The 25,669-nt window shown below is 36.0% G+C and overlaps 1 protein-coding gene across 3 annotated transcripts in view; it reads left to right on the forward strand.

The window, feature by feature from the left end:
- arid1b (AT rich interactive domain 1B (SWI1-like)) overlaps positions 1–25,669 on the forward strand; it is a 160,423-nt gene that overhangs the window by 83,699 nt on the left and 51,055 nt on the right. For all 3 annotated transcript variants that reach the window (XM_056445302.1, XM_056445304.1, XM_056445303.1), the window contains exons 4-6: positions 8,998–9,241; positions 17,675–17,764; positions 20,747–20,917. In XM_056445302.1, the coding sequence (XP_056301277.1) occupies positions 8,998–9,241; positions 17,675–17,764; positions 20,747–20,917 (505 nt within the window). The remainder of the gene's footprint in view (positions 1–8,997; positions 9,242–17,674; positions 17,765–20,746; positions 20,918–25,669) is intronic.

A 25,669-nucleotide genomic window follows, 5' to 3' on the forward strand; every position in this document is an offset into this window, starting at 1 on the left:
AGAAGAGTCCACTCAAATCCTGACACAAAACAATCATAACAGCTGATCAACAAGCACTAACCCACATGACCATTACAACACTGACACGCAACAACAAACGCATGTGGATAAACAAAACATAACCATGTGAAAACACAGACAACCAGAAATGCACACACACCTACAACCATGACTATATGTATGTATGAATGTATGGTATGTATGTATGTATGTATGTGTGTGTATATATATATATATATATATATATATATATATATATATATATATATATATATATATATATATATATATATATATATACAGTTGAGGTCAGAATTATTTGCCCCCCCCTGTTTATTTTTTCCCCCAATTTCTGTTTAATGGAGAGAAGATTTTTTTCATTTCTAAGCATAATAGTTTTAATAACTCATTTCTAATAACTGATTTATTTTATCTTTGCCATGATGACAGTAAATAATATTTGACTAGATAATTTTCAAGACAATTCTATACAGCTTAAAGTAACATTTAAAGGCTAAACTAGCTTAATTAGGTTAACTAGGCAGGTTAGGTTAATTAGGCAAGTTGTTGTAAAACAATGGTTTGTTCTGTAGACTATCGAAAAAATATATAGCTTAAAAGGGCTAATAATTTTAACCTTAAAATGTTTTTTTTTTTTATTTAAAACTGCTTTTACTCTAGCTGAAATAAAACAAATAAGACTTTCTGCAGAAGAAAAATTATTATCAGACACACTGTGAAAATTTCCTTGCTCTGTTAAACATCATTTGGGAAATATAAAAAAAAAAATTCAAAAGGGGGAAGGGAATAATTCTGATATAATGTAAGAATATTTTATATATGTTTAAATAAAACTGTTTAATAAAGCGGTTTTGTTTAATAACACCAAACAAAAATTATTGGTTATTTCACTGATAAACTTATTCATTTTTAGAAAAGGAGTGTACTCATTTATGCCGAATTTGTTGAATTTATTTTTTATATATTTACAGCTAGATAAATAATTATTTAATGAGCGTGAATCATGACCCTCTAAATGATATTATTAACAAGATTATAATGCACCGAAATTTTAAAAACCAGTAGCGCACAGTACAGACTTCATTACTAAACTTGATAAATTTACAGCTGAAATTTGACAAAATATTACCATATTTTCTAATGTCCTGCTATGCTTTTTGGCATAAAATTTTAATCAATTTGAATCAACCCGTACAATATGTTTTTTTTTTTGTTTTTTTTTTCCCATTTGTTTTTAATATTGCCAAACATATAAGTGAGACTGGTAGATAAGACTGTTTTACATAAATACACAATATTTGAACGTACACTATTGTTCTTCCTTCCAAAACTGGCAGCTTGTTGTCTTTGTTTTTAGAAATAATAAGTCAAAATTAAGTGAGTTTTTCCTTAAAATAGTCTGCCAATGGGGGTAACAAAATATCTAATTTCAGAGAATTGTTTGATATTTCGACTAGAAACAAAACAGAAACTCTTTAAAAAAGTATGATTTTTTTTTCTTTTTTTGCAGTCTACTGTCTAACAGTTCTAAAAACCCTGTGTTTTAAGGATAATGTGTTTTGTGGTGCATCATCAATGTGTTATGCTATTATTGCTTAAATATATATCTACATTTTTTGGCACTCCATACCAACAAAGCTCATCGATTGAGATTTTGAATTGGGAGCTGTTTTGAAGAGACCAAGCTTAAGATGGCCACGCTTGGCTCCCCAATTATCCTCTCATAATTTCTCCATGTTTTAATTGGCTCGTACGGGGGCTGTCATGTGAAATGATGAAGGATGAGGGTTGGGTGGGCTGCGCTAGTCAGTCTCACCAATCAGAAGAGAGAGACTCTGCATTCATTTTTTTTTTTTGTAATTCTCTGTCTTCTCTCCTCTGCTGAGATTTAGAGGGTGAGAGATGGAAAGAGAGGAACTTTAAATGGCCAATGAGGCTGAATAATTGCGATCATCAATTAAAGAAGCCAGAGACTTAACGAATATAGCTAATTATGGACATAAATCAAGCAAGCTACAGCCTTGGCTAATTTGTACAAGGTTGAAGTGGTTTGACTTCTACCGCTTGGAGTTTTGTCGAGGAAAGATGGTGAATGTGACTACAGTGTGTAACCAAATAAAAAACTAAGAAATAAACAAGTCATCAAATATTTCAAATAATTTATCATATACTGTATTTTTTTCTTTAGCCATTCATTAGTTTTTTTTGTGTGTGGAAAGATTTTCATGCCTAAAATAATTTAATCTCCAGCTACATTTATGAATTGTTGTGTACTGTAAAAAACAAAACAAATCTGTAAAATTTACAGTAAAAAATGGCAGCTGTGATTGTTGGAAACTAACCGTTAAAAATACAGTAGGAACTAGTGATGGGTCGTTCTTGAAGGATTTGATCGTTTAAAATGAATCTTTTATTCAGTTCAATTCAGCTTTATTTCTTTATTTATTTCTTTATTTCTATAGCGCTTTTGTGTCAAAACAGCTTAACATGGAAGATTATAGTAAACTGAAACTGCGTCAGTCCAGTTTTCAGAGTTGAGTTTGGTTTAATTTACACAGCTGAAAGTCCAAACAATGATGAGCAAAACCATTGATGCGCAGCTCTACAAGTCCCAAACCAAGCAAGCCAGTGGTGGCAGTGGCAAGGAACAAACTTAACCAATTGACGAAAGTGAAGCAAAAAATAAACCTTGAGAGAAACCAGGCTCAGTTGAGCAAGACCATTTCTCCTCTGACCAAAATTCTTGTGCTGAGCTGCAGTCTAGGCGAGAACACTACCTTTACAATTGTAAAGAAGCTGTTAAGGATGTCCCACGGGATCAACGCAGAGACTCGTCTGTCACTGGGGTCTTTCAGGAATCAGTCTCATGCTCTCCAGTCCTTCATGACCGTCACGTCATCTGCTCAAGATAAGGCCAGGTCCAGGATTATGGATACCTCTAGAAGTCTTCTATGGTTGGCATAATCTCATTCATCATTCATTTTCATCCGCTTATCCAGGGCCTGTTCGCTGGGCAGCAGTCTTAGGAGAGAACTACAGACTTACCTCTCCCCAGACACTTCCTCCAGCTTCTCCGGGGGATCCTGAGGCGTTCCCAGGCCAGCCGAGAGATATTCCCCCAAGCGTGTCCTGGATCTTCCCCGAGGCCTCCTCCTGGTGGGACAAACCTGGAACATCTCCCTAGGTAGGCGTCCAGGAGGCATCCGAAACATGCCCAAGCCACCTCAGCTGACTTCTCTCAATGTGGAGGAGCAGCGGCTCTACTCCAAGTTCCTCCCGGGTGACAGAGCTCCTTACCCTGTCTATAAAGGTGCGCCCTGCCACTCTGTGAAGGCAACTCATTTCGGCTGCTTGTATTCGAGATCTTGTTCTTTTGGTCATGAGCCAAAGCTCATGACCATAAGTGAGAGTAGGAACGTAGATTGACCGGTAAATCGAGAGCTTTGCCTTTCGGCTCAGCTCCATCTTTACCACAACGGAACGGTACATCGACGGCATTACTGCTGCAGCTGCACCAATCTGCCTGTCAATCTCATATTTCATCCTTCCATCAGTTGTGAACAAAACCCCAATATACAAAAACTCCTCCCCTTGGGGTAAGGACTGTCCTCCAACCTGGAGATGGCAAACCACATTTTACCAGTGGAGCACCATGGTCTCGGACTTCAAATCAAAATTAAATCACTTTATTGTCACATCATCAGCAGCACGTGTGCTATGATGAGTAAAAAACTTAGGTGCTGGCTCCAGACAGTGCAAAATACAGACAGTGCAAAATACTACAACATACAAAAAAAAGAAAAGAAAAAAAAAACAGGACAATGTAAAATTGACAATGTTGACAGCGAAATGTACAATGAATAGGTGTACACATAGTTGTAGGCACTATTGTTTTAAGTATGAATTGGTTAAAGTGCAGTGCATGCTACATATTGATGGTGTGCTGTGAGGGGGTATGGAAGAGTTAGTGTGGGGTGTATTAAGTGTTCATCAACCTAATAGTCTGAGGGAAGAAACTTTCCTTCAGTCGGCTGGTGTGTGACTGGATGCTGCGAAACCGTCTGCCTGAGGGTAGCAGAGAGAAAAGTCTATGGCTTGGGTGGCTGGAGTCGCTGATGATTCTCTTGGCTTTCCTCGTGCACCGCCTGGTGTAGATATCCTGGAGGAAGGGAAGCTCACCTCCTACTACGCGTTCAGCAGTTCGCACATTCCTATGTAGACCTTTGCGATTGCTGCTGGAGCTGTTTCCATACCAGGTGGTGATACAGCCAGACATGATGCTCTCCACAGTGCAGGTGTAGAACAAGCGGAGGATGTGGGGGCTCATTCCAAACCTCCTGAGAAGCCTGAGGAAGAAGAGGCGTTGTTGTGCCTTCCTCAGCACTGCGTCTGTTTGAGCAGTCCATGTCAGATCAGCAATGTGTACTCCAAGAAACTTGAAAGTGCTGACTCTCTCCACTGGTGTCCCATTGATGGTGATGGGAGTGTGTTCTCTCTTCTCTCTCCTGAAATCCACCACCAGATCCTTGGTTTTGCTAATGTTGAGTGAAAGGTGGTTTTCCTGACACCATTGCGTTAGAGTGTGCACCTCCTCTCTGTAGGCCGTCTCATAAATATTGGTGATTAGGCCCACCACCGTTGTGTCATCAGCAAATTTAACAATGACGTTGTGACCAGTGTTGAGGATCAGTGTGGATGAGGTAATGTTGTTAATTCTGACCACCTGGCGTTTGCTTGACAGGAAGTCCAGGATCCAGAGAGCTGGTTAGGCCCAGAGCCTGGAGCTTCACCACCAGCTTGGCAGGCACTATGGTGTTGAATGCTGAGCTGTAGTCCACAAACAGCATTCTTACATATGTGTTTTCCAGGTGAGACAGAGCAGTGTGCAAGGTGAAAGTAATTGCATCGTCAGTGGAGCGGTTGTTTCTGTATGCAAACTGCAGAGGGTCAGTGTGAGCGGGCAGTACAGAGAAGATGTGGTTTTTAATCAACTTTGAGATTCTCATCCCAGCCGCGTCACACTCGGAAATTAGATAGAAAATAGAAAATTTCCAATAACTAGTTTATTTCGGCTTTGCCATGACGACAGTATATCTTTTTTTACTGATTATTTTACAAGATGCTAGTATTCCACTTAAAGTGCAATTTAAAGTCTACTGGGTTGGATTTGCTAGACAAGGAATAGTCATTGGACAACAGTGGTTTGTTTTGTAGCCAATATGAAAAAAAGGAAGCTAATAATATTGACAATAGTGTCAAAAAACTTTTTTAGCGTTTAAAAACTAAACTAAGAGAAATAAGACTTTCTCCGAAAGGAAAAAAAAATTGAAAAACTTGCTTTGTTAAAAATCATTCAGACAATATGTGAGAAAAATAATAAAAATTTCACAGGAGCGCTCTCGATTTTGTCTTTAACTGTATGTTACAAACTGAAATTGAAGGTGTTGGCATTCACAGGATAGAATCCTTATGAAATGTGACTTTTCGTGGCCACCCCATTTCTTTGAGTCGTCTGGAAAAAGAATCCATGATAACATTACCAAGCTGTCAAGCGTAAACCGGAAAAGCCAAGAATTTCCAGTGGAGAAATTTCTCGCTAGTAGTTGACCCACAGTCTTCTCGACACCCCATCATTGAGGCCGATATGTGTGCAAATCTGAGCATGTGTTCCTCTTCATCCTCAACTAGGTCATCCCCATTAAGTCTACAATGTGAATTTAGACTCTTCCAAGACTGTTTGATTTTCCATCACAATCATTCATTGCGCTCCATGAGCTGCATTGCTCAGGCTGGGACCGCTGGCTCGTGTGTTGTGGAATTTAAAGTCTCTTTGGAAAGTTTTGCTCTATATTCATTTAGTACCTCTTGGCCTGTTGTACACCATGGTCAAGTAAATCACTTTTATTTTTTTTGTCATTTAAAAACCGTACTGAATTTAGTTTCGTTTGTAGGGCTGTACCACAGGAAATGAAGCAAATGTATCAATGTTTTGGTTATATTTTGAATATATACAATAAAACATTGACGATTTGTAGTTTATAATGCCATCTTAGTTATATATCAGTAAGATTGATGTGTAAATTTGTAAATACATATGCCACATCCTTTTGTATTGATACGCATTTTCCTATTTTGCTAGTGTCTGCTTAACATGTAATTTATCGCCTTTTGTTAATATTCTGGCAAACAATTACACTGGTTCCATAAGTTAAGATCAGCTAATTTAAATGAATTCACAATGAAAACTACAAAAACGTTCATTAATAATAGCTGATGTAAATTTTTTAGTTAACGTCTAATAATGCCTTAAAATCATAGAAGTAATCGGATTACAAGTTATATTCTTTTTATTCAGTCTTTTTCCCCAATATAATTAGTTTGAAATGCACTACCTATTTTTTGTTATTATACCTGTTAAAGTAATCTTTTTTTGCAGCTTGTGATAATATCGTATACCGTGATGAAATATATTAATCGCAACATGAAAAAATTATGCCATCACGTTGCACGACTTTCCCATGAACGATAGAGCATGCTTGAAATTGAATGTAAAAATGTTGTGTTTTTATTTATTCATCGTTATATATTATTTGTTATTTAATTTAAAAAAACATTTGTTTCGTTATTTTAAGAGGTGTATTTCCAGCCGGATCTCACAAGGAAACGTAGCTATTTTATGTTTTGTCAGTTTAGTAGCTAATGTAGTGGCGAGTTTAGTTGTATGAAAATGTACGATTTTTAAAAGTTGGCGTGGCACCAAACCCCACCCCTAAACCCAACTCTCATTGGAAGATGAGCTAATCGTACTAAAATGTACAAATGAGATTTTACGAATTCATACAAATTAGCCACTAAATCAAAAAGTTACAAATTGAAGTGAGATAATGTTGATATTTCTTACAATTTCATTCCTGTTTAAATGCATTTTAAATGCATCAGAGCCTGTCTGAACAACAGTCTGTGTAAATGCAAATTTTTTGTTACTTTATGTCGCCTTGGGTTTGGTATCGGAAAATTTAGTGCTTCTGAAGCCGTGCATTCCCGTATCAAGATTTCATTTGAGACTGTGGGAATAACAACGAGTGGTCATTCAGATTTGAAAACTGCCGACTTGTCAGGAGCTCGTAAAGCAGCCACTCCACCAAAGTTCCTTTGCTGCAAAACTGGCTACTAGGAGTTGTTATCACCTCAGCGCTTAGAAACGTATGTCAGTCTCACTGATGATTACAGTTATTTATCATTGGCATGACTGTGGTATTGGCTGCACACATGATCTCCTGTGGAGTAAAAATGACTGGCCCATCTAAACGTTTTTTTAATATGGTTTAGATTAGTATGGGTTCTGATTTAGGGAGCCTTTTTCTAAAAAGAAGAGTCTACAGTGTTGCTTCATTGGAACTGCTGTAATTTTGTACATTGAGTCTCTTCCCTATTCTACAGTGAGTTGAAGGCAAAATGATTATTCCTAGTAAAACTTCAATATTGGGCTTATTCTCACGATTAACTTATTAGCATGACTATTTTTAATATATTGGCTGTTTATTAGTACTTATAAAGTACATATTCTGTTTGATCTTATTCTACATCCCTGCTCCTATCCAATGCCTAAGCCCAAGTACTAACTAAAAAAAAACAGAAAATAAATAGCAGTATGCTAATATAAAATAGTAGAGAAAAGCTAACAAGTACACAGATATCAATACACAGAATCAGAATGGGCAAATGTGCTATTATAGATTAAACAGAGGTTTGAGAAGTTATTTAGAGTTGTGTGAACCCTGAGGTATTTTGTGTGTTGTTTAGGTGGACTATGTTTGTCTTTTTGTACTCGGTGTTCTGTAACTCTGGGTAGTTCAAATAGAGGCTGGATGTAAAGAGTTTAAAATGAGTTTCCTAGTTTTTTATTTCTTACAAGCAAAGAGATTCACCTGCTTGTATTACATAAATGCCATCTCGACATTTGTCAATGAAAAAACGCCATAGGTCGGTAAAAGGTCTGCCGCCACAGCTGGAAAAAAACCTAGAGGAAACACTAGATATAATGCTTTTCTAGGTACTCAAAGTGCTTTGCAGATGTTGGGGGATCTCCTCATCCACCACCAGTGTGTAGCATTCACCTGGATGACACGACGGCAGCCATTTTGTGCCAGACTGCACACCACATGCCAGCCTATTGGTGAAGAGAAGACAGAGTGATGAAGCCAATTATGACATGGGGATAGTTAGGAGGCATAATGGATTTCTGAGGGATATCCTGTGTAGGCATGGGACGATAACATGGGATATTTTCAAGGTATACTGCAGTTTGGAAAAGTCAAGGTTTTAAAATTGTCAAAATTTTCTGCAATACCATTCCTAAGGTATGTGTATGTTTTTTTATTTACGTTTATTTTTACTTTTTAGGACAACAGTATCTGCAGCAGAAAATATATCCAAAGATGCCGTTTTAAATTGTGAATTTTTTTTATTTTTGAAACAAATGAAGCAGAAGTCAATGATTCATTTAGCTTGATATGTTTACTGTTCCAAAATATAGAAAATTTTTCTTAAAATAAAATATACTCTGTTCAAGGGTGAAAAAAGTTATATTATTATAAAATATATTTTAGGGCAGTAATTACAGTACCGCGAAACCGTGATATTTTTATCCAAGGTTATCATACCGTCAAAATCTTATACTGGCCCATGCCTAATCCTGTATTTTGTAATGACCACAGAGAGTCAGGACCTCAGGAAACGAAAGAAGGTGCACATTGATACAGTTCCCTTCACTATATTGGGGCATTGGGACTGCAGGTTGAAGTAACTAACACCATTTTTGGCAGCAACCTAGTTTTCCCTTGTGGTCTCTCATTCAGGTACCAGGCGATCATGTGAGAGCTGTAGAGAGCTTTCAAAATACATCCTAATCGGCCATTTTTGGAGTCCTTGATGAATATGAAAATGGCCTAATGTTCATCTTGTTGTGTTTTTCAGGATCTCTCTGGCTCTATTGACGACCTCCCCACAGGAACAGAAGCAGGTCTCAGTTCAGCTGTCAGCGCTTCAGGCTCCACAAGTAGTCAAGGCGAGCAGAGTAACCCTGCTCAGTCCCCCTTCTCCCCCCACGCCTCACCTAGAGTTCCCAGCATGCGCAGCGGACCCTCGCCTTCCCCAGTTGGATCTCCTGTGGGTTCCAGCCAATCACGATCTGGGCCCATATCACCTGCCAGTGGGCCAGGTAAAAGATTATGTGTGAGATATAATTTTTCTTAAAAATTAGTTTTCTTATAAATATGTCATATTTAAACTGTTGTTTGTATTTAGAAATACAATGTATGCCTTTGTTTGAAGGATAAAATCACCAGTAGTATATTGTTAAAATTATTTTATAGAAGTTGTAAATTATTATTTCTTTTACTATAACTTTTTAATGTCATGTGTAATTTCATGTTTTACTTGTCATTTCTTTGTAATTATTTAAGACAATAATTTATTGCAATTATTTCGCAATAAATCCAGATAAATTCAAGGCTTTTTCAGTGTAGGAAAAATATTTTTTAGGAATATGAATAACCAGTTTTCATTAAAGTTAGTAAGTTTAACTGATTCAATTAGTAATGGTGATTTAATTTTGTTAAAGGGATTTTATTAAATTTGTCTCTGTAATATGATAGAATTAAATTTTTTGATTGAAACAATTTGACTGCTATAAACGACTCCGATTTCAAGCATGTTGTGTTAACTGGAATAATAGACAACAAATGCTGAATTGACAGTAAACTAAATTAATTAATAATGTCAAATAATGAAAAATGCCTAAATGTTATTGGGAGTATTCGATTCTGTTATTAATTGTTATTAAATGGTTGACATTTTCCATCATTTTGTGCTTTAGCTCAAGATGCTAACCTCAAACCTCAAAAAACTAAAACACAATTTTATGTATTTTCATCATATTATTGAGTTTAAAAAGTGAACAAGAAATTCACTAATATATTTACAAAGTTGACAAATAATGAACCTACTATTGGTGTATCATGAACATTTTGTACAAATGAATGAGGGAAGAATAATGACATGCCTCAATGTCTTCCAAAGTTCACCAACAGAGGAAGTGACAAGTCATACACTTTTTCTATCAGGGAGATTTGCAGATTGATTTGCTTTTTTATAACCGATGTAACAGTTAACCAGAATGTAGGGACAGACACAAAATGTATACGAATACAAATAAAGCACATAATTTTATGCAAATGCTTATTTAACTTAGTTGAGTAAATACACACAAAAAAGGAAAATTAAAATTAGACTTAATTATAATGAATTATTCATCAAAACAGGTAAAAAAAATAGGTAACATCAATTGTTTATTTTTTTAAACATCAAAAATAGGTTAAGCTAAAATCTTTAAAGTCATATTGTCACGGTTGGTGGGTGGGGAAAGGAGCTAGGACACAAGTGCAGGGAAAATGATGGGTTTTTATTAATAATAAAATAAAATAAACAGCAAAACAAAATACCCTGAGGGAGAAAACATTAACAAAAAACAAATAAACAAACAAACTTGACTGGGCAGGGCTGGCAAGGATCAGGGCTGGACAAACAAGACACGACTCAACAGGATACGACATGATGAACTGGCACAGGACAGCAGACATGAGGAGACTATAAAGGAGAAATAATTAATTAACAGACAGTTGAACTGAATAAACCAATAATGGGATAACAAGGAGGGTGGGACTAGAAAATAGACACAAGCACACGATAAATGAAAATGAGACACGAGCCCACGATCAATAAAAACACTTACCGTGCACTCACACATGCGACATGCATGTTCCAATTCCAACGACAACCGAAACCAACCGAGGTGCTGAGATTAGATCAGCATGCTGCAGACAAAAAAACACACACTCACACCAGGACGAGAACGCGCATCCTGAGCACGCTTGGACCTCGCGCGCACACTTCAAGCAGGAGTGCGCACAGCTCGAGCACAGCCAAGACGACGCTCATACAAAGATGAAGACAGACAGATAATATGAGTGCTCGACTCGAGAAAACCTGATCCGAGCACAACATACTAGATTCAGGACTAGTGTCTGGACTCTGCCACCAAAACAAGAATTAACAAGACCAAAGTGGCAGAATCCTGACAAAAAAAAAAGAGAAAATGTCCCTAAATACACATACAAACATTACTTTTATAGATAACTTGATACAAATTGTTATTATTTAAAACTAGAATCTGCAATTCTACAATGGCCAATATACTGAAATATATTTGAAACTATTTTAAATAAATGTTCATGAATCATCTCAATGCATTTTCTAAATTTACAGTTTAGTTATTAGATTAATGATTTTAAAATGTGACAATTATTTCAAATTTACTCATGAAAAAGTCATGTTTATTTAATATACATACATTTTTTATTTTATTTTTATTTTTTTTTACCTTTTTGTCAGTCATTGTTTGTTGCATTAGCAATTTTTTGTCTACATCTACTGAAAATTAGCAGCTGAAATCTTTTTAAACACAGCCTGAAATGTCTCTTACACTAGGGCTTTGCGATTAGGGGAAAATATCTAAATGTGTTTTTTTATTTGATTTGCGATTAAATTTTGTAGTCAAGCTTCAGCTCAATAATCTGTATCTTAGCTTCTTACTGCTAAAATGCAGTGAGTGTTAGTTTAAAAAAACCTGAAAAGATATTAATTTACCTAAACATTTATTCAAATTTGTTTTTAAATATTCAGAAATTAAACACAATTTTTTTTCTCTAGAGCAAACAGTAAACACAAATAAAATGACCTCACCTTTCTGTAAACAAGTTGAAATCAAATTAGGAAGATAGTGTGGCTTATTATACAGACAAAAATAATAATTATAAAAATACAGAACACTCAGCAAACTAAAATGGCTGATAGAAGCCTTTCTGTAGCTTATATGGTCTAAAACAAAATAATTATCACAGATGCTATACAAAATATCATGACGTTAAATGTACAGCTGTGGTACTCCAAAATGGCTAAAATAGGTGCGATGCGGAAGTGTATATCTCCTATCCTGCATTTAGATGAGTTTTTTTAAATCTCTCTTTGGTCAGTGCATTAAAAGGCACCATGTCTTTAGCGAGGCAGTGCATTATGGCATTGGTTATCTCCTGGGAAGGGTTGCACCAGCTGTTTGTAAGTTCTTTCTTAAACTGGAAGGTAAAGTCCACACTAGGGGCTTTGTAACTTCTAGCAAGTTTGTAACTAGCAAACCATTGTTAGTAGGTCGTAAGCTCCCCGTAAAGTCATGCGTATAGTCGCATTGAATGATGTAATATCCAATAAGATGCATTTAAATCGTTAAAGTGCTGCAACTAATGCACCTATAGATAAGTCGTATAAACATGAAATTATATTTGTATAGTACATTACATTACAGTCAGTCACTCCAGACGACGCACATACCTGCATCGCAAGCCGTGAATGCACCCGAAACTTACATGAACTTATCAAAACATTCAACTTAAATTTTTTGTGACCAAAATTATTTCCATATTACCAGTCCTGTTTTTCTTTGATATTAATACGTGTATTAATGCTTCTGAAGCGGCAGACGCCATCATTCCACCTGTCCGCACTTTCCTGTTTGTTTGTTTTTTTGTTCTGCATAGTTCGGTTGTGCAATTCTGATTGGGCAGAACAAAAGTGTGCTCACTCAATTGGCTAGTAAGACTGTCACACACAGACACCATGCACACATTTGCTCCGGGTGGGAGAAATTAAATAATATATATTTCATATCGCAGGCTCTTGCGATTAGCTAATTGCAACGTTTCAAATCATCATTGCCAATCGATTTTGATTAATCGCACAGCCCTATGACATACTGTAAAACTATATCTGTAAATTAAGTCTTCCCCCATTTATTAAGTCTTTTAAATTGCATTATAGGACCTTGATCTTCTTCCCAACAACTTTTAACCTTGAAAACTTTGAAAAAGTGATTTTTATGAAAATTTGTAATAGTTTAAAGTGATAAATCATCTGGGTTGGTGTTGTATATTACGCTACAAAAACCTTTTTGATAAACTGCCCATACATGTTCTGTCATTTTACAGACATATATTTTTATACATTATTTCTTATACATTATATTATTTCAATGTCTTAAACTGAAGAATTGAATTTTCATCATCAAAAGTCAACAAAGCAGAGATCAAGATCCCATAATGCAATTCACAACCTCAAATAAACGGAAAACTCTTGTGAATCACAAAACACAACTAAATATTCTTGAATAGTCTGTTCTGAATATTCTGGTCTAAACATTCGATTGTTGCACGAACTCTCACGTAGCCATTTACTTCAGTCATCACACGCCTCTGGTTTAGTCGGAGGTGTTTGAGCTCCAGACAGCAGGGATTCGAGCTGATTTTAAAACAAGTCGCTCTGTCATTAAAATAGTTTTGAAAGTCTGTTAGCAGTTTGGAGTCACTTTGACACAATTACTGTCCTGCTGCGAGCTGCATTGTTAGCCGGGCTTCTTTTTGATAGCCAGGGCAGCAGCGGAGAGGCTTTGTGCAGCTGAAACTGCTGTTTTTTTCTTCCCTTTTTCCATTCTGAATGTCACTAACAAGGTCCACAGGAGAGCGTTTACCCCGCTGCACACAAAACTGCCTCATCCCTACTGGGAGCCCCGACAGCCATTAGCTGCATGCAGGGGCTGGTCCTGACATGTGATCTGTGTGCCATTACGGGAGAAGGAATATCTCCGCTTTTACAAACATACACTTTCTGTACATAAAGACACACAGTTGCTCCCGGGAGAGAAACAATGAGCCTTAAATGTGTCCCACGGGACATGTGGTTAGATGTTCATACCCTCCAGGCTAATTTGTCTGATATTTATCGTCAAAACTAGCTTCTGTTTGAGACCATTAGCTGTGGTTGTGGTTCACGCATGTGAACTAAGGAAATATCTGTTTGTTTCCTTTTTCTTCTTATTTAAATATCAGTTTTGGCTTCCAGGAAAATATTTACACATTATTAAAATGAGATAAAGATGATTGTTATTGTTATACACTTGCTGTTTGTTCAAACAACTTATTTAAAGCTTGTTGAAACAACGTAATAATTGAGTTTTTTTTGGGACGACTTAATTGTTCTATGTTCAATCCGCTTAAATTTGTAAAAAACTAATAAGTTAACTTAATTCCTTCATGCTGTGCTAACACAAATCAATTAAGTTTCATTGTTACAAATTTTGTGGACTGAACATAAAACAATTAAGTCGTCCCCAAAAAAGTAAGAATTGTGTTGGTTCAAACCATATTAAAGGGCTATGAAACCCCCCTGTCTCAGCAGGGTGTTTTCACAACTCTAATTTGAAAAAAGTCAGGAAAGTGGGTGAGTCCAGCTATGCTTAGGTGGGTGTGTCGAGTTGCGAAAGAGGAAAGGGTTTCAGTACATGCACTACAGCTGATTTTCACAGCGGCAACACAGTTGCAGGGGAGACAGACAATGACTACATTTACTTGGACAGCATAAATCAAATTATTTGCCTTAATCTGAATAAGACAATACTATGATTAAGGTGTTTACATGAGTTGCTTTTTGAATGTTCCTTTCATGATCCTGTTTTACATGTTATAGCACATAATTAGATTAATTGCATTACCACACTATCCACATTTCCTCCGGAGTTTCATGTAATTTCAGATGTTTCATTCTTAATTTGTCAACTTTAACTGCAGTTTGGCACTTTCACTTTCATTCAGGAACATTTCATACATGACAAATGAGATATTGGATACGAGGAACTGCTTGAAGAGTGTAGTTTTAAAGGGCACCTATGGTGAAAAATCTACTTTTCAAGCTGTTTGGACAGACATATGTGTAGGTATAGTGCATAGACCGTCTTATTGGGGTGATATAAACACACCCAGTGCTTTTTTTTTCAATTCAACAACATAAAAACGGTGGACCAATTGAAGCGGTTTTAAGACCGACCGCAACTTGACGTAGGAGTGCGGTCACCCCGCACCCCGAATTCATTGACAGCTGCGTATTAACATGTCTCCTTAGTAACGCATATAATCATATCAACAAGAGAGGACGTGCGCAAAGCAACCAGGAATAAAAGGTCTGTTCAGTTTGCTAGGATCATCAATCCTCATCAAATATGTTCAAGAGTGAGTTGCAACTCCACAACAAATGCATCAAATACTCATTGGTAAAATTCTTGCTGTAGTATTTCTCACAAACGTTACGTGAGATCTTCTTCCTTCTTGTCTGTCTGTTGTCTGACACAGCTGAGGGAGGAGATTAAGGCACACTAACAGGCACGTGGAAAGGGTGGGCGTGAAGGACTAGCCTTAAAGGCGCAGTAAACAAAAAATGCTACCTGCTGCTCAGAGCTATAAAATAGAAACTTATGAAAGGTATAATAAAAAATCTGATTGGTGTTTTGAGCTGAAACTTTACAGACACATTCTGGAGGCACAAAAGACTTTTAAATGTTAAAATTTTTAATCTTTTAATCTTTAAATCTGGAAAAAGGAGTAACCTAAGTGCCCTTTAATGGAATTTTTGATACTGCACGCCATATGGGAGAAAAAAGAACCTCCACATTTCTCGGCAGATGCAAAGACTCTGTAAGTGCCATGTGTGTATAGACTATCCTGTCACAAAATGCGGCAAAAATCCTACATGACAATAGTACTTTGATTAAGGTGTTTACATGTATACATTCTGAGAGTAGCATTTACAGAGGATTTTTTAAGTCTATAATATTGTAGTGATATTAATGTACTGTAAGTAACTAAATGTAAGTCTCATTAATTAATGTTGAAAACTCAAAGACATCACGTTGTACTGGCTGGTACAGACATCCAGTCTTCACGCTGGAATTTACACAAGGATCTTATGGCTGTGATGTAGCTTCAAAATTTCGTTTTAAACCGGAAGAACGAATTTGCTTGAAATAACACAAAAACAACCGATTTTCACTTTTTTGTCAAATATGTGTGTCCTAATAGTGTTTTTAGCAATGTGGGATATGAGTATCAACATCTCAGATAATGTGTTTTGGTGATTTGTGATCCTTTAAATAAGTAGTTTGAACAAGCAGCAAGTCATTTTTGATGGTACTTTGTTAATGATTTTCATTACTTTTAATAAATAAAAATAATAAACAAAAAATATTTAAGGTATGAGATAGAAAGTATGCATAACAATTATATACAATTTTATTATATATATAAAAAAGCATCTTTTATTACGAATTCTGCCTAAAAATGTTACTCCACCGACTTGAAGAGCGATGATACAGAAATTTTGCACTTTAAACGATTCAAACGATGGTTCTCCGACAGAGTTTGGGAAACTCTTATCACTAAATAGTTTGTTTCTTGAATAATGCATCGTTTTTTAGTTGTTTAGCTACGAGTTAATATGTTTGTTTAAGAAATCCACCCCTGATTAGCAAATGTTTTCATTTGTTGTGATTGAAATTGATGTTATTTCACCAAAATGTTGACGTCTTTAATCTTTAAAAATGAGCATCAAGGGGCCTATCATATACCCTGTGCAATAAGGCGCAAAATGTTTTTGGTGCGATCTGTTACTATTTTCAGACCAGCACATCAATAACTTTCACATTTTGCATCACGTTGTTTGAATAGCAAATCCATTTGTGCCACTTTGTGGACTCATGGGTGTGCCGGTCTAAAAAGGAGGTGTGTTAATGAGCATTGTTGGCAGGTTGCTATTTTGAAAAACTGAAATCGACTGTGCCATCCACCGACCAAAAGCTGGTCTACTGTTATTATTATTAGTAGTATTATTTATTATGTGCATATTTACATTTATTTGAATAAAAACACGTTTAGATTTGTCAAGCTGTCGAGTTTTGGCGACGTATGCATCACCATATGGCGCATAAGAATAGGACATATGTTTGGTTATAACTTTTTTGACCACACTCCGTTATTATTGTCCATATATCGTTTGCTGGAAATTAAAACTGAATTTTGAAATAGTTTTGAAACAAATCTTTGCGCTTAACAACCAAAATTAAATATGTAGGCTAAGGGATGTCTTCAGTGGAGCGCGTACTACACCTTTTCCTTATCCATGAAAGTAAAGGAGTAAAGAGTAAAAGTAAAGTAAAGAGAAAGTAAAAAGGCAGAATGGAGGAGGCTTGTTCTTTATCCTCGTGCTGCAGTTTAAATGTTTGTCTGTTTAACTGTTTTCTCACTAGTGAAGCGTTCAGTTTTTTTACTTACAAAGTCCACCATGTAAATAGCAAATGCACCATGGCGCGAACCAAACCCATAAATTATTAAGAGAATAAGCACAACCCTCTTAGACCATGTGCCGTGCAGACTGTTTTTTTTTTTTCCATTCTTAAAATAGCAAAAGTAGCAAAAAATAGAGCCCAAACATAGCATCTTTTGTTATTTGTATTATAATTATGTATAATTGTAATAAAACTTTAATATGCATTGGTGTAGATATTAGTATAATAATCATTATCTTTATAGTGATCATTTTTGCTTTGAATGCTCATTAAACAAAACATAAAAAGGAGGAAATAATGAATAATGGGAAATGAAGTGTACAGTAAAAGACTGTGGTTTTACGCACACATGCGCATTTCTTTCCGCACACACAGGCACACAGATGGCCCCTCAGACCCCAGGGAATGTTCCAGACGTGGGCTCCCATTCCACTCACAGTCAGTCGCCTATGTCTCAGGAGAGAGGTGAGCTGATTTCCTCCGCTAACATTACGCCTCACAGTGCTATTTACACCTGTCAGGAAAAACAGAGGTCTGTTCAACTCTGACAGCTGGGTTTTTATTGGCTATTGTGTAGCACTGAATTTGTTTTTTTAAATGGTAGCCTTTAATATGTTTAATTCTTTAGCGTTTATCACGATATATCGGCAACCATATCAATATCAGCCGATAAATGCTATTTGTAATGTTATCGTTATTGGTTCCATAACAAAATTAGGCCAATAACTTAAAAAATAAATTATGTATTATTTTTACATGCTTGCTGTCCACCACTTTTTTGCTGGAATTTTGATTTTGGTTAATGTTCAGTGAATTGGTTGCTTTATTTGTCAATAATTCTATATAAGTTCAGAAATTTTGCGTTTGTTTTTGCAATAATGCCAAAAAATGTATATTTATCGATCAATATATTGGTTATCGGTCTTCAAATTTTTGGTTAGTTGTTGGTCATCGTTATTGATCAAAAATTTCATATTGGTTATTATCATCGATCAAAAATTCCATATCTGTTATTATTATTGGTCCATAATTTCATAACTGTTGTCGTTATCAGTCATTAATTCCATATCGGTTAGTATTATTGAAAAAAAATTCCATATCGGTTATCATATTCAGTCCAAAATTCCACATTGGTTATTATTATTGATCAAAATTCCTTATCGGTTATTGTTACCAGTCAACAATTTTATATCAGTTATCTTTATCAGTCCAAAATTCCTTGTTGATTATTATTATCTGTGAAAAATTCCATTTCGGTTATCGTTACCAGTCAAAAATGTCATATTGTTAACTGTTATCAGTCCAAAATTTCATGTTGGTTATTATTATCTGTGAAAAAATTACATTTCGGTTATCTTTATCAGTCAAAAATGTCATATTGATTATTGTTATCAGTCCAGAATTCCATGTTGGTTATCATTATCTGTGAAAAAAGATACTCCTTTATGGATTTTTTTTATGTTGTAGTTGTGACAACTAAGCAAAATTTAAAATGTTTCACAGTTGTGTTCATAAAAAATAAAAATGTGTGAATTTAAATGAAAGAATTGTTTTTTCTACTTAATTGTTAAGCTCTTCTTAACATACATTTTATATTTTCTTTATGAACAAAAATGAGTGCTGAAAACAGCCATTACAAATTAAAAATGCCTTGTTTCATCTAAGTTGCTACATGTGTGACACAAATGATTTAACCCATATATACTAATCAGCGAAATTCATCAACAACTAAAAAAAACCACTAGTTTGAACCACAGTATAATACTTTTGGTTGTTTTACATTTTTGTTGTAAACAGTTAAAATAATATATATATATATATATATATATATATATATATATATATATATATATATATGTGTGTGTTTTTTTTTTATATATAAAAAAAATATATATATATATATACATATACATATATATATATATATATATATATATATATATATATATATATATATATATATATATATATATATATATATATATATATTCAGAGATGTATAAAGTACTAGAGACCCAGACTGAAGTAAAATTACAAATGCTCTATCAAAAAACGGAAGTCCTAAACATTCTACCGGAAATCGCTGGTCGTTATTGCGCTGTCCATGCAGCAGCCAAGAAAAAGGTAGGGTAGGGGTGTGAATCTACACTGGTCTCACGTTTGGTTTGGTTTGGTTTTAATTTGAAATCTCAGTGCATCTCTGTGCATTGACGATGCTTTCCATACATAATTCGATTTTTTTCTTCACAACACAAGAATTTTTTAATTAAAATCTATAAATATATTTATATTTATATATTATTTGTAATACAATTTTGTTCTTTAATACAGCAGTAAGATATATGAACTGTACCCTTAATTTGACCTGCTCAAAGAAAGCACTCTTGCTGAATATATCAAACAAAACTCCAACAAATGCACAAAAGACAGCATGAGCATTTATAGCAAATAAACTAATGTAAATATTATCCCGCTTGCTTTTTGAGCACTGACAGGCGAGGTCTTTACCTGCTCAACAGAAAGGGCCGCATCGGCTTTAGAAATGAAAGCGCTGTTCACCGATGGTGGTGAACAGCCAGTTACAGTCTGTATGCGCATAATACGCGGTTATCACAGGTAAGCCATAATAGACACAATGGAGAAAACTTGCAGCTCAGCTCATATCTGGATCCACATGTATCCACATGCAACACACAAGAGGAGAGGAAAAGTTACCTTACAAATACGCCAGTGGGTCAAACGTCCAAAGTGAGAGAGAGAAAGGCAGAGATGGAGTTTTACAGCATTTCTCCGTAGTAGTGAAATAGCGGCTCGTGTGCTGTGCCGCCTTCATTGTAGTAAGAGTGTTATTTTCTCGCCCTCGCCTCCTTCGCCATAGTATTCTACTGCGACATCGCGCATAGGAGATAAATGACATCAGTACGTAATAACCTGTTATGGTCTATTACTGAACCGATATCAATAATTTTGACACCCCTAATAACGAGTAACGACGCAGCACATAAAAAATCTATCGAAGTCAAAGTATTAAACTCATGGAAAATATGTACTGAAGTAAAAGTGGAAGTAGGAGAAAAAAAAAAAATACTCCAGTAGAGTACAGATACATCTACTTAAATGTTCCTTTACATTACAATAAATACATTTTTATTGAAATTATAAATAAATGATTAAAATATATTTATTTTCCTTGTTCTGGTAAAACAGAAAACAGAAAATTTTTTAATGAAAATAAATGATACTGCATATATTGTTTAATAGTATACATACTGATATACTGTATATTAGTGACTCATACAGAAAAAATATATATATTAATAATAAATATTTTAAACGCTATGCACAGTCATATGAATTTCAGTACTAACTTCAGCACTTTTAACTGTACACTGCAAATTTTTTCTGTTATATATGTAATCTTTCCCTCTGTTGTAATTTCCTTCATAGGATTTGCATCTAACATGCAGCGCAATGCACCTGGTTCCCAGTTTGGAGGTCAGCAGCCTGGATCTTCTATGTCTCCACACTCCTGTCCGACCGGCCCTATGCACCACAGTGTGGGCTCCTATCAGATGGGCCCTTCCTACGGGCCTCAGAGCAGCCAGTATGGCCCTTCAGGTAACACACTCACATCGCCAGCTTTTTCTGCTTGCAAACATGTCAAAGTTTATATGAGAACTGTCCCTATGGCCGTCAAGTGAAAAGGCTTATAGAATTGTCACTTTTTTGTTGCACTAATGCTCAAATTGTTGCGTTGTTGTTACAGCTGTGCACGTCTATGAAACAGAGCCCATTATCAGAGCTCAGAAGTGATTTATCATGAATGTTATGGTGTAGCGCTGTAATAAATGAATAGCTGCTAAGCGTGCCTTTATAATGTCACGGCCTCCACTCTGCTTGATTGATAGTCCCTGTTGTCCTGTCGTCTCATTCAAATGACTGACAGCCGGCTCAGGACAACAGGGGTGCAATGTTGCGGACCTGACACTGACTGAGCTGTTGCGCCGGTCGGCCACAGAATTGTTTACACAGATTGATAGGATCCACGAAAAATCCCAGAGACATCGGGATAGAATTCAGCATCACTACAACTCTACACTGAACAAGTAGTTTGGAAAATGAATGAATGTGGCGCATTATCTTATGTAAATTAGTTCTTATAATCAAGTTTTAACTGCTTTACCTTTTTAAAGGGATAGTTCACCCAAAAATGAATTCTGTCATGATTTACTCTTCATCCGCATGTTCACACACAAAGAAACACAAAAGAAGATATACTGAAGAATGTGTAGATCATTTTTATGAGCATTTTGGAATATCTCATTAACAATGCCTAATGGAAACACCAGGATGCGCATCAATTTTGAGTAGGATGAACTTTTTAGCTGGTAAGCAAAAAATGTGTATAAACTACAAGAGAAACACATATACAGTGCATCCAGAAAGTATTCATAGCGCTTCAATTTTTCCACATTTTTAATGTTACAGCCTTATTCTAAAATAGATTAAATTAATTTATTTACTCAAAACTCTACACACAATAGCCCATAATGAGAATATGAAAGAAGATTTTTTTGAAATGTTGCAAATTTATTAAAAATAAAAAACCTGAAAAATCACATGTACAGAAGTATTCACAGCCTTTGCTCAATACTTTGTTGATGTACAGTACCTTTGGCAGCAATTACAGCCTCAAGTCTTTTTGAATATAATGTCTTTGGGAATTTTTGCCCATTCCTCTTTGCAGTACCTCTCAAGCTCGATCAGGTTGGATGGGAAGCAACGGCGTACAGCCATTTTCAGATCTCTCCAGAGATGTTCAATAGGATTTAGGTCTGGGCTCTGACTGGGCCACTCAAGGACATTCATCGAGTTGTTGTGAAGCCACTCCATTGATATTTTGGCGGTGTGCTTTGGGTCATTGTCCTGCTGGAAAATGAACTGTCATTCCAATGTGAGGTCAAGAGCACTCTGAAGCAGGCTTTCATTCAGGATGTCTCTGTACATTGCTGCATTCATCTTTCCATCTATCCTGACTAGTCTTCCAGTTCCTGCTGCTGAAAAACATCCCCACAGCATGATGCTGCCACCACCATGCTTCACAGTAGGGATGGTATTAGCCTGGTGATGAGCAGTGCCTGGTTTTCTCCAAACATAACACCTGGCATTCACACCAAAGAGTTAAATTTTAGTCTCATCAGACCAGAGAATTTGGTTTCTTATGGTCTGAGAGTCCTTCAGATGCCATTTGGCAAATTCCAGGCGGGGAGTGACTTCCGTCTGGCCACTCTACCATACAGGCCTGATTGGTGGATTGCTGCACAGATGGTTGTCCTTCTGTAAGGTTCTCCTCTCTCCACAGAAGAACGGTGGAGCTCAGACAGACTGACCATCGGGTTATTGATCACCTCCCTGACTAAGGCCCTTCTCCCCTGATCACTCAGCTTAGAATGATGGCCGGCCAGCTCTAGGAAAAGTCCTGGTGGTTCCAAACATCTTCCACTTACGGATGATGGAGGTCACTGTGCTCATTGAAACTTTCAGATCAGCAGAAATTTTTCTGTAACCTTCCCCAGCCTTGTGCCTCGAGACAATCCTGTCTCAGAGGCCTACAGACAATTCCTTTGTCTTCATGCTTGGTTTGTGCTTTGACATGCACTGTCAACCCTGGGGCCTTATATAGACAGGTGTATGCCTTTTCAAATCATGTCCAATCAACTGAATTTACCATGGGTGAACTCCAATTAAGCTGCTGAAACATCTTAAGAATGATCAGTGGAAACAGAATGTACCTGAGCTCAATTTAAAGCTTCACGACAAAGGCTTTGAATACTTCTGTACATGTGATTTTTCAGGTTTTTTATTTTTAATAATTTTTTTCACATTGTCATTTTGGGCTATTGTGTGTAGAATTTTGAGGAAATAAATGAATTTAATCCATTTTGGAATAAGGCTGTAACATGAAAAAATGTGGAAAAAGTGAGGCGCTATTAATACTTTCCGGATGCACTGTACATAATATATTCTAGCATGGGCATCAAAAAAGTAATGTTATTTCGTTTTAACAGATCATGTGATCACAAAAATGGGTGAGATTAGATAGCATTAATGGACAAACCAATGGATGGACTGCCTTGTAAAACATCTGAAATGTTGTTTTGTTCATTCTAAAATCCCCCAGCCAAAGTCAGTCATCAAAGTGGTTCAATAGTGGCTTAAAAAGGCCACCGCGCATTTATTGCATTTTGCCTTCTGAAACAAAGTCATTTTTAAATTGGTATATAATAGGAATGGCAAAAGTGTGGCAATGGCAAAATTCTGTTTTTCTTTTTGATTTTTGGCGGCAGTTTATCAGCAAGTGACAAATTTGTTCTCTTTGGCTCACTGTACTTTATTCACAAATGTTTAGGTTTTGCACATAAATTTATAAGCATCTTTTGATGGAAACAGCTACTGACTTCCATAGTATCTTTTGTTCCTGCTATAGCTGTCAGTGACTGCTTTTTTTAAAGTTTAGAATCACTTGTGAGCAAATGATTAGGAAGGTTACATATTAGGGTAAACTATCTCTTTAAATTTACTGCGTGTTGTTGACCTTTGTTAGTTTGGTTTACCTGTTCACGTACGAAGTCTTACTGTATGTAAGCCACAGTATCGTACATCATGGCCACCCATTTTGCTCAATTTTTGGTTGATGTGTGTGAAGGCAACATCACATTAGTCGACCCTAAACAACTAGATTGTGGTCAGAGTTGTTCAACAGCTGTTCTTCAGGAGCTCACTGGTCACTGCCATGACCAAATGATCGCCTCACTGACGGAACGATCATCTTGAATGGGACAGAAGTGGATTTCTAGTCAGTAAAGCCATTAACTCAGCAGGGATTTGAATCAGTGTGTGGCTGTTACGGCACCCTGCTGAGAGCCAATTCTCCATCAACTATGTAAATGAGGATTATGATTGAAAGTCTACTGAGAAACTAGCCAGTGTATAGGGCTTCTTGATTATGGAAAAAAAAATCATTATTTTTCCATTATATATACAGTTAAAGTCAAAATTATTAGCCCCCCTTTGGATTTTTTTTCTTTTTTAAATATTTCTCAGATTATGTTTAACAGAGCAAGGAAATTTTCACAGTATCTGATAATATTTTTTCTTCTGGAGAAGATCTTATTTGTTTTTTTTTTTCAGCTAGAATAAAATCAGTTTTTAATTTAAGAAACATTTTAAGGTCAAAATTATTAACCCCTTTAAGCTATATATTTTTTCAATAGTCTACAGAACAAACCATTGTTATACAATAACTTGCCTAATTTCCCTAACCTGCCTAGTTAACCCAATTAACCTAGTTACGCCTTTAAATGTCTTGTTAAGCTGTATAGAAACGTTTTGAAAAATATCTAGTAAAATATTATGTACTGTCATCATAGCAAAGATAAAATAAATCAGTTATTAGAAATGAGTTATTAAAACTATTATTTTAGAAATGTGTTAAAAAAATCTTCTCTCCGTTAAACAGAAATTGGGGAAAAAATAAATAGGGGGGCTAATAATTCAGGGGGGCTAATAATTCTGACTTCAACTGTATATAACAGGTATGCAACGGTTCTCTGTAAAAAAAAAAAAAAAAATCGAATCGTCCGATTGTTCTTCCACGGTTCATGCGCCTTGTTATCCATGGTTCAGAATATGCATTATTAATATTTGTTTAGTTAATAAAAACTACTGCAACAAAGCAGTTCCGCCTTTGTACGCTTCCAATTACCTGTCCCATTCATTGCACGTGAGAAGAACTGTCCAATTACCTCTTGGTATGTAAATCTGTTTTTGACATCACATGTCAGTGTGCGTGTGGAATTTCTGGTGTTTCTGCATGGCAACTGAAGGAGATAACGCGCAAATGCGCATGTGAGGCCAAATCACAGCGCATTGCCGTCAGTGTTTCAACAGACACTTGATGTAAATTCAGATACACAAACATAACAAATGCCGTTTTTTTGTTGTTTTTGTAAAGATTGCCTAGATTAGTGGTCACTAACAGGCGGTTAGAGGTCCGTGTCCAGACCCAGAAGCGTCCCATATGGATGCGGATATACAGCAGCTCTGTTACTTCAGTCCTTCTCCTTCTGGGTGTTCTTCCGCATTCGATCGCTCCCGCTATTCACTTTGTTTATCCGCTGTCTGCTAAGAACAGTTTTTTTCTCGACTGACTGTTCCCACTGAATTAAGAGAGAAGAGCAGAACTCTTTCTTTTTGCCTAAGTTTCGCTCACTACGATGATGCTAAGTGAAACGGAGCTGTCTGGAATCATAATAGAAATACATAAATAAAAATGCATTGTTTTCTTGCTAATGCAAGCATAATGTAACC

This window comes from Danio aesculapii, chromosome 20 (assembly GCF_903798145.1).
Source record: "Danio aesculapii chromosome 20, fDanAes4.1, whole genome shotgun sequence".
NCBI lineage: Eukaryota > Metazoa > Chordata > Actinopteri > Cypriniformes > Danionidae > Danio > Danio aesculapii.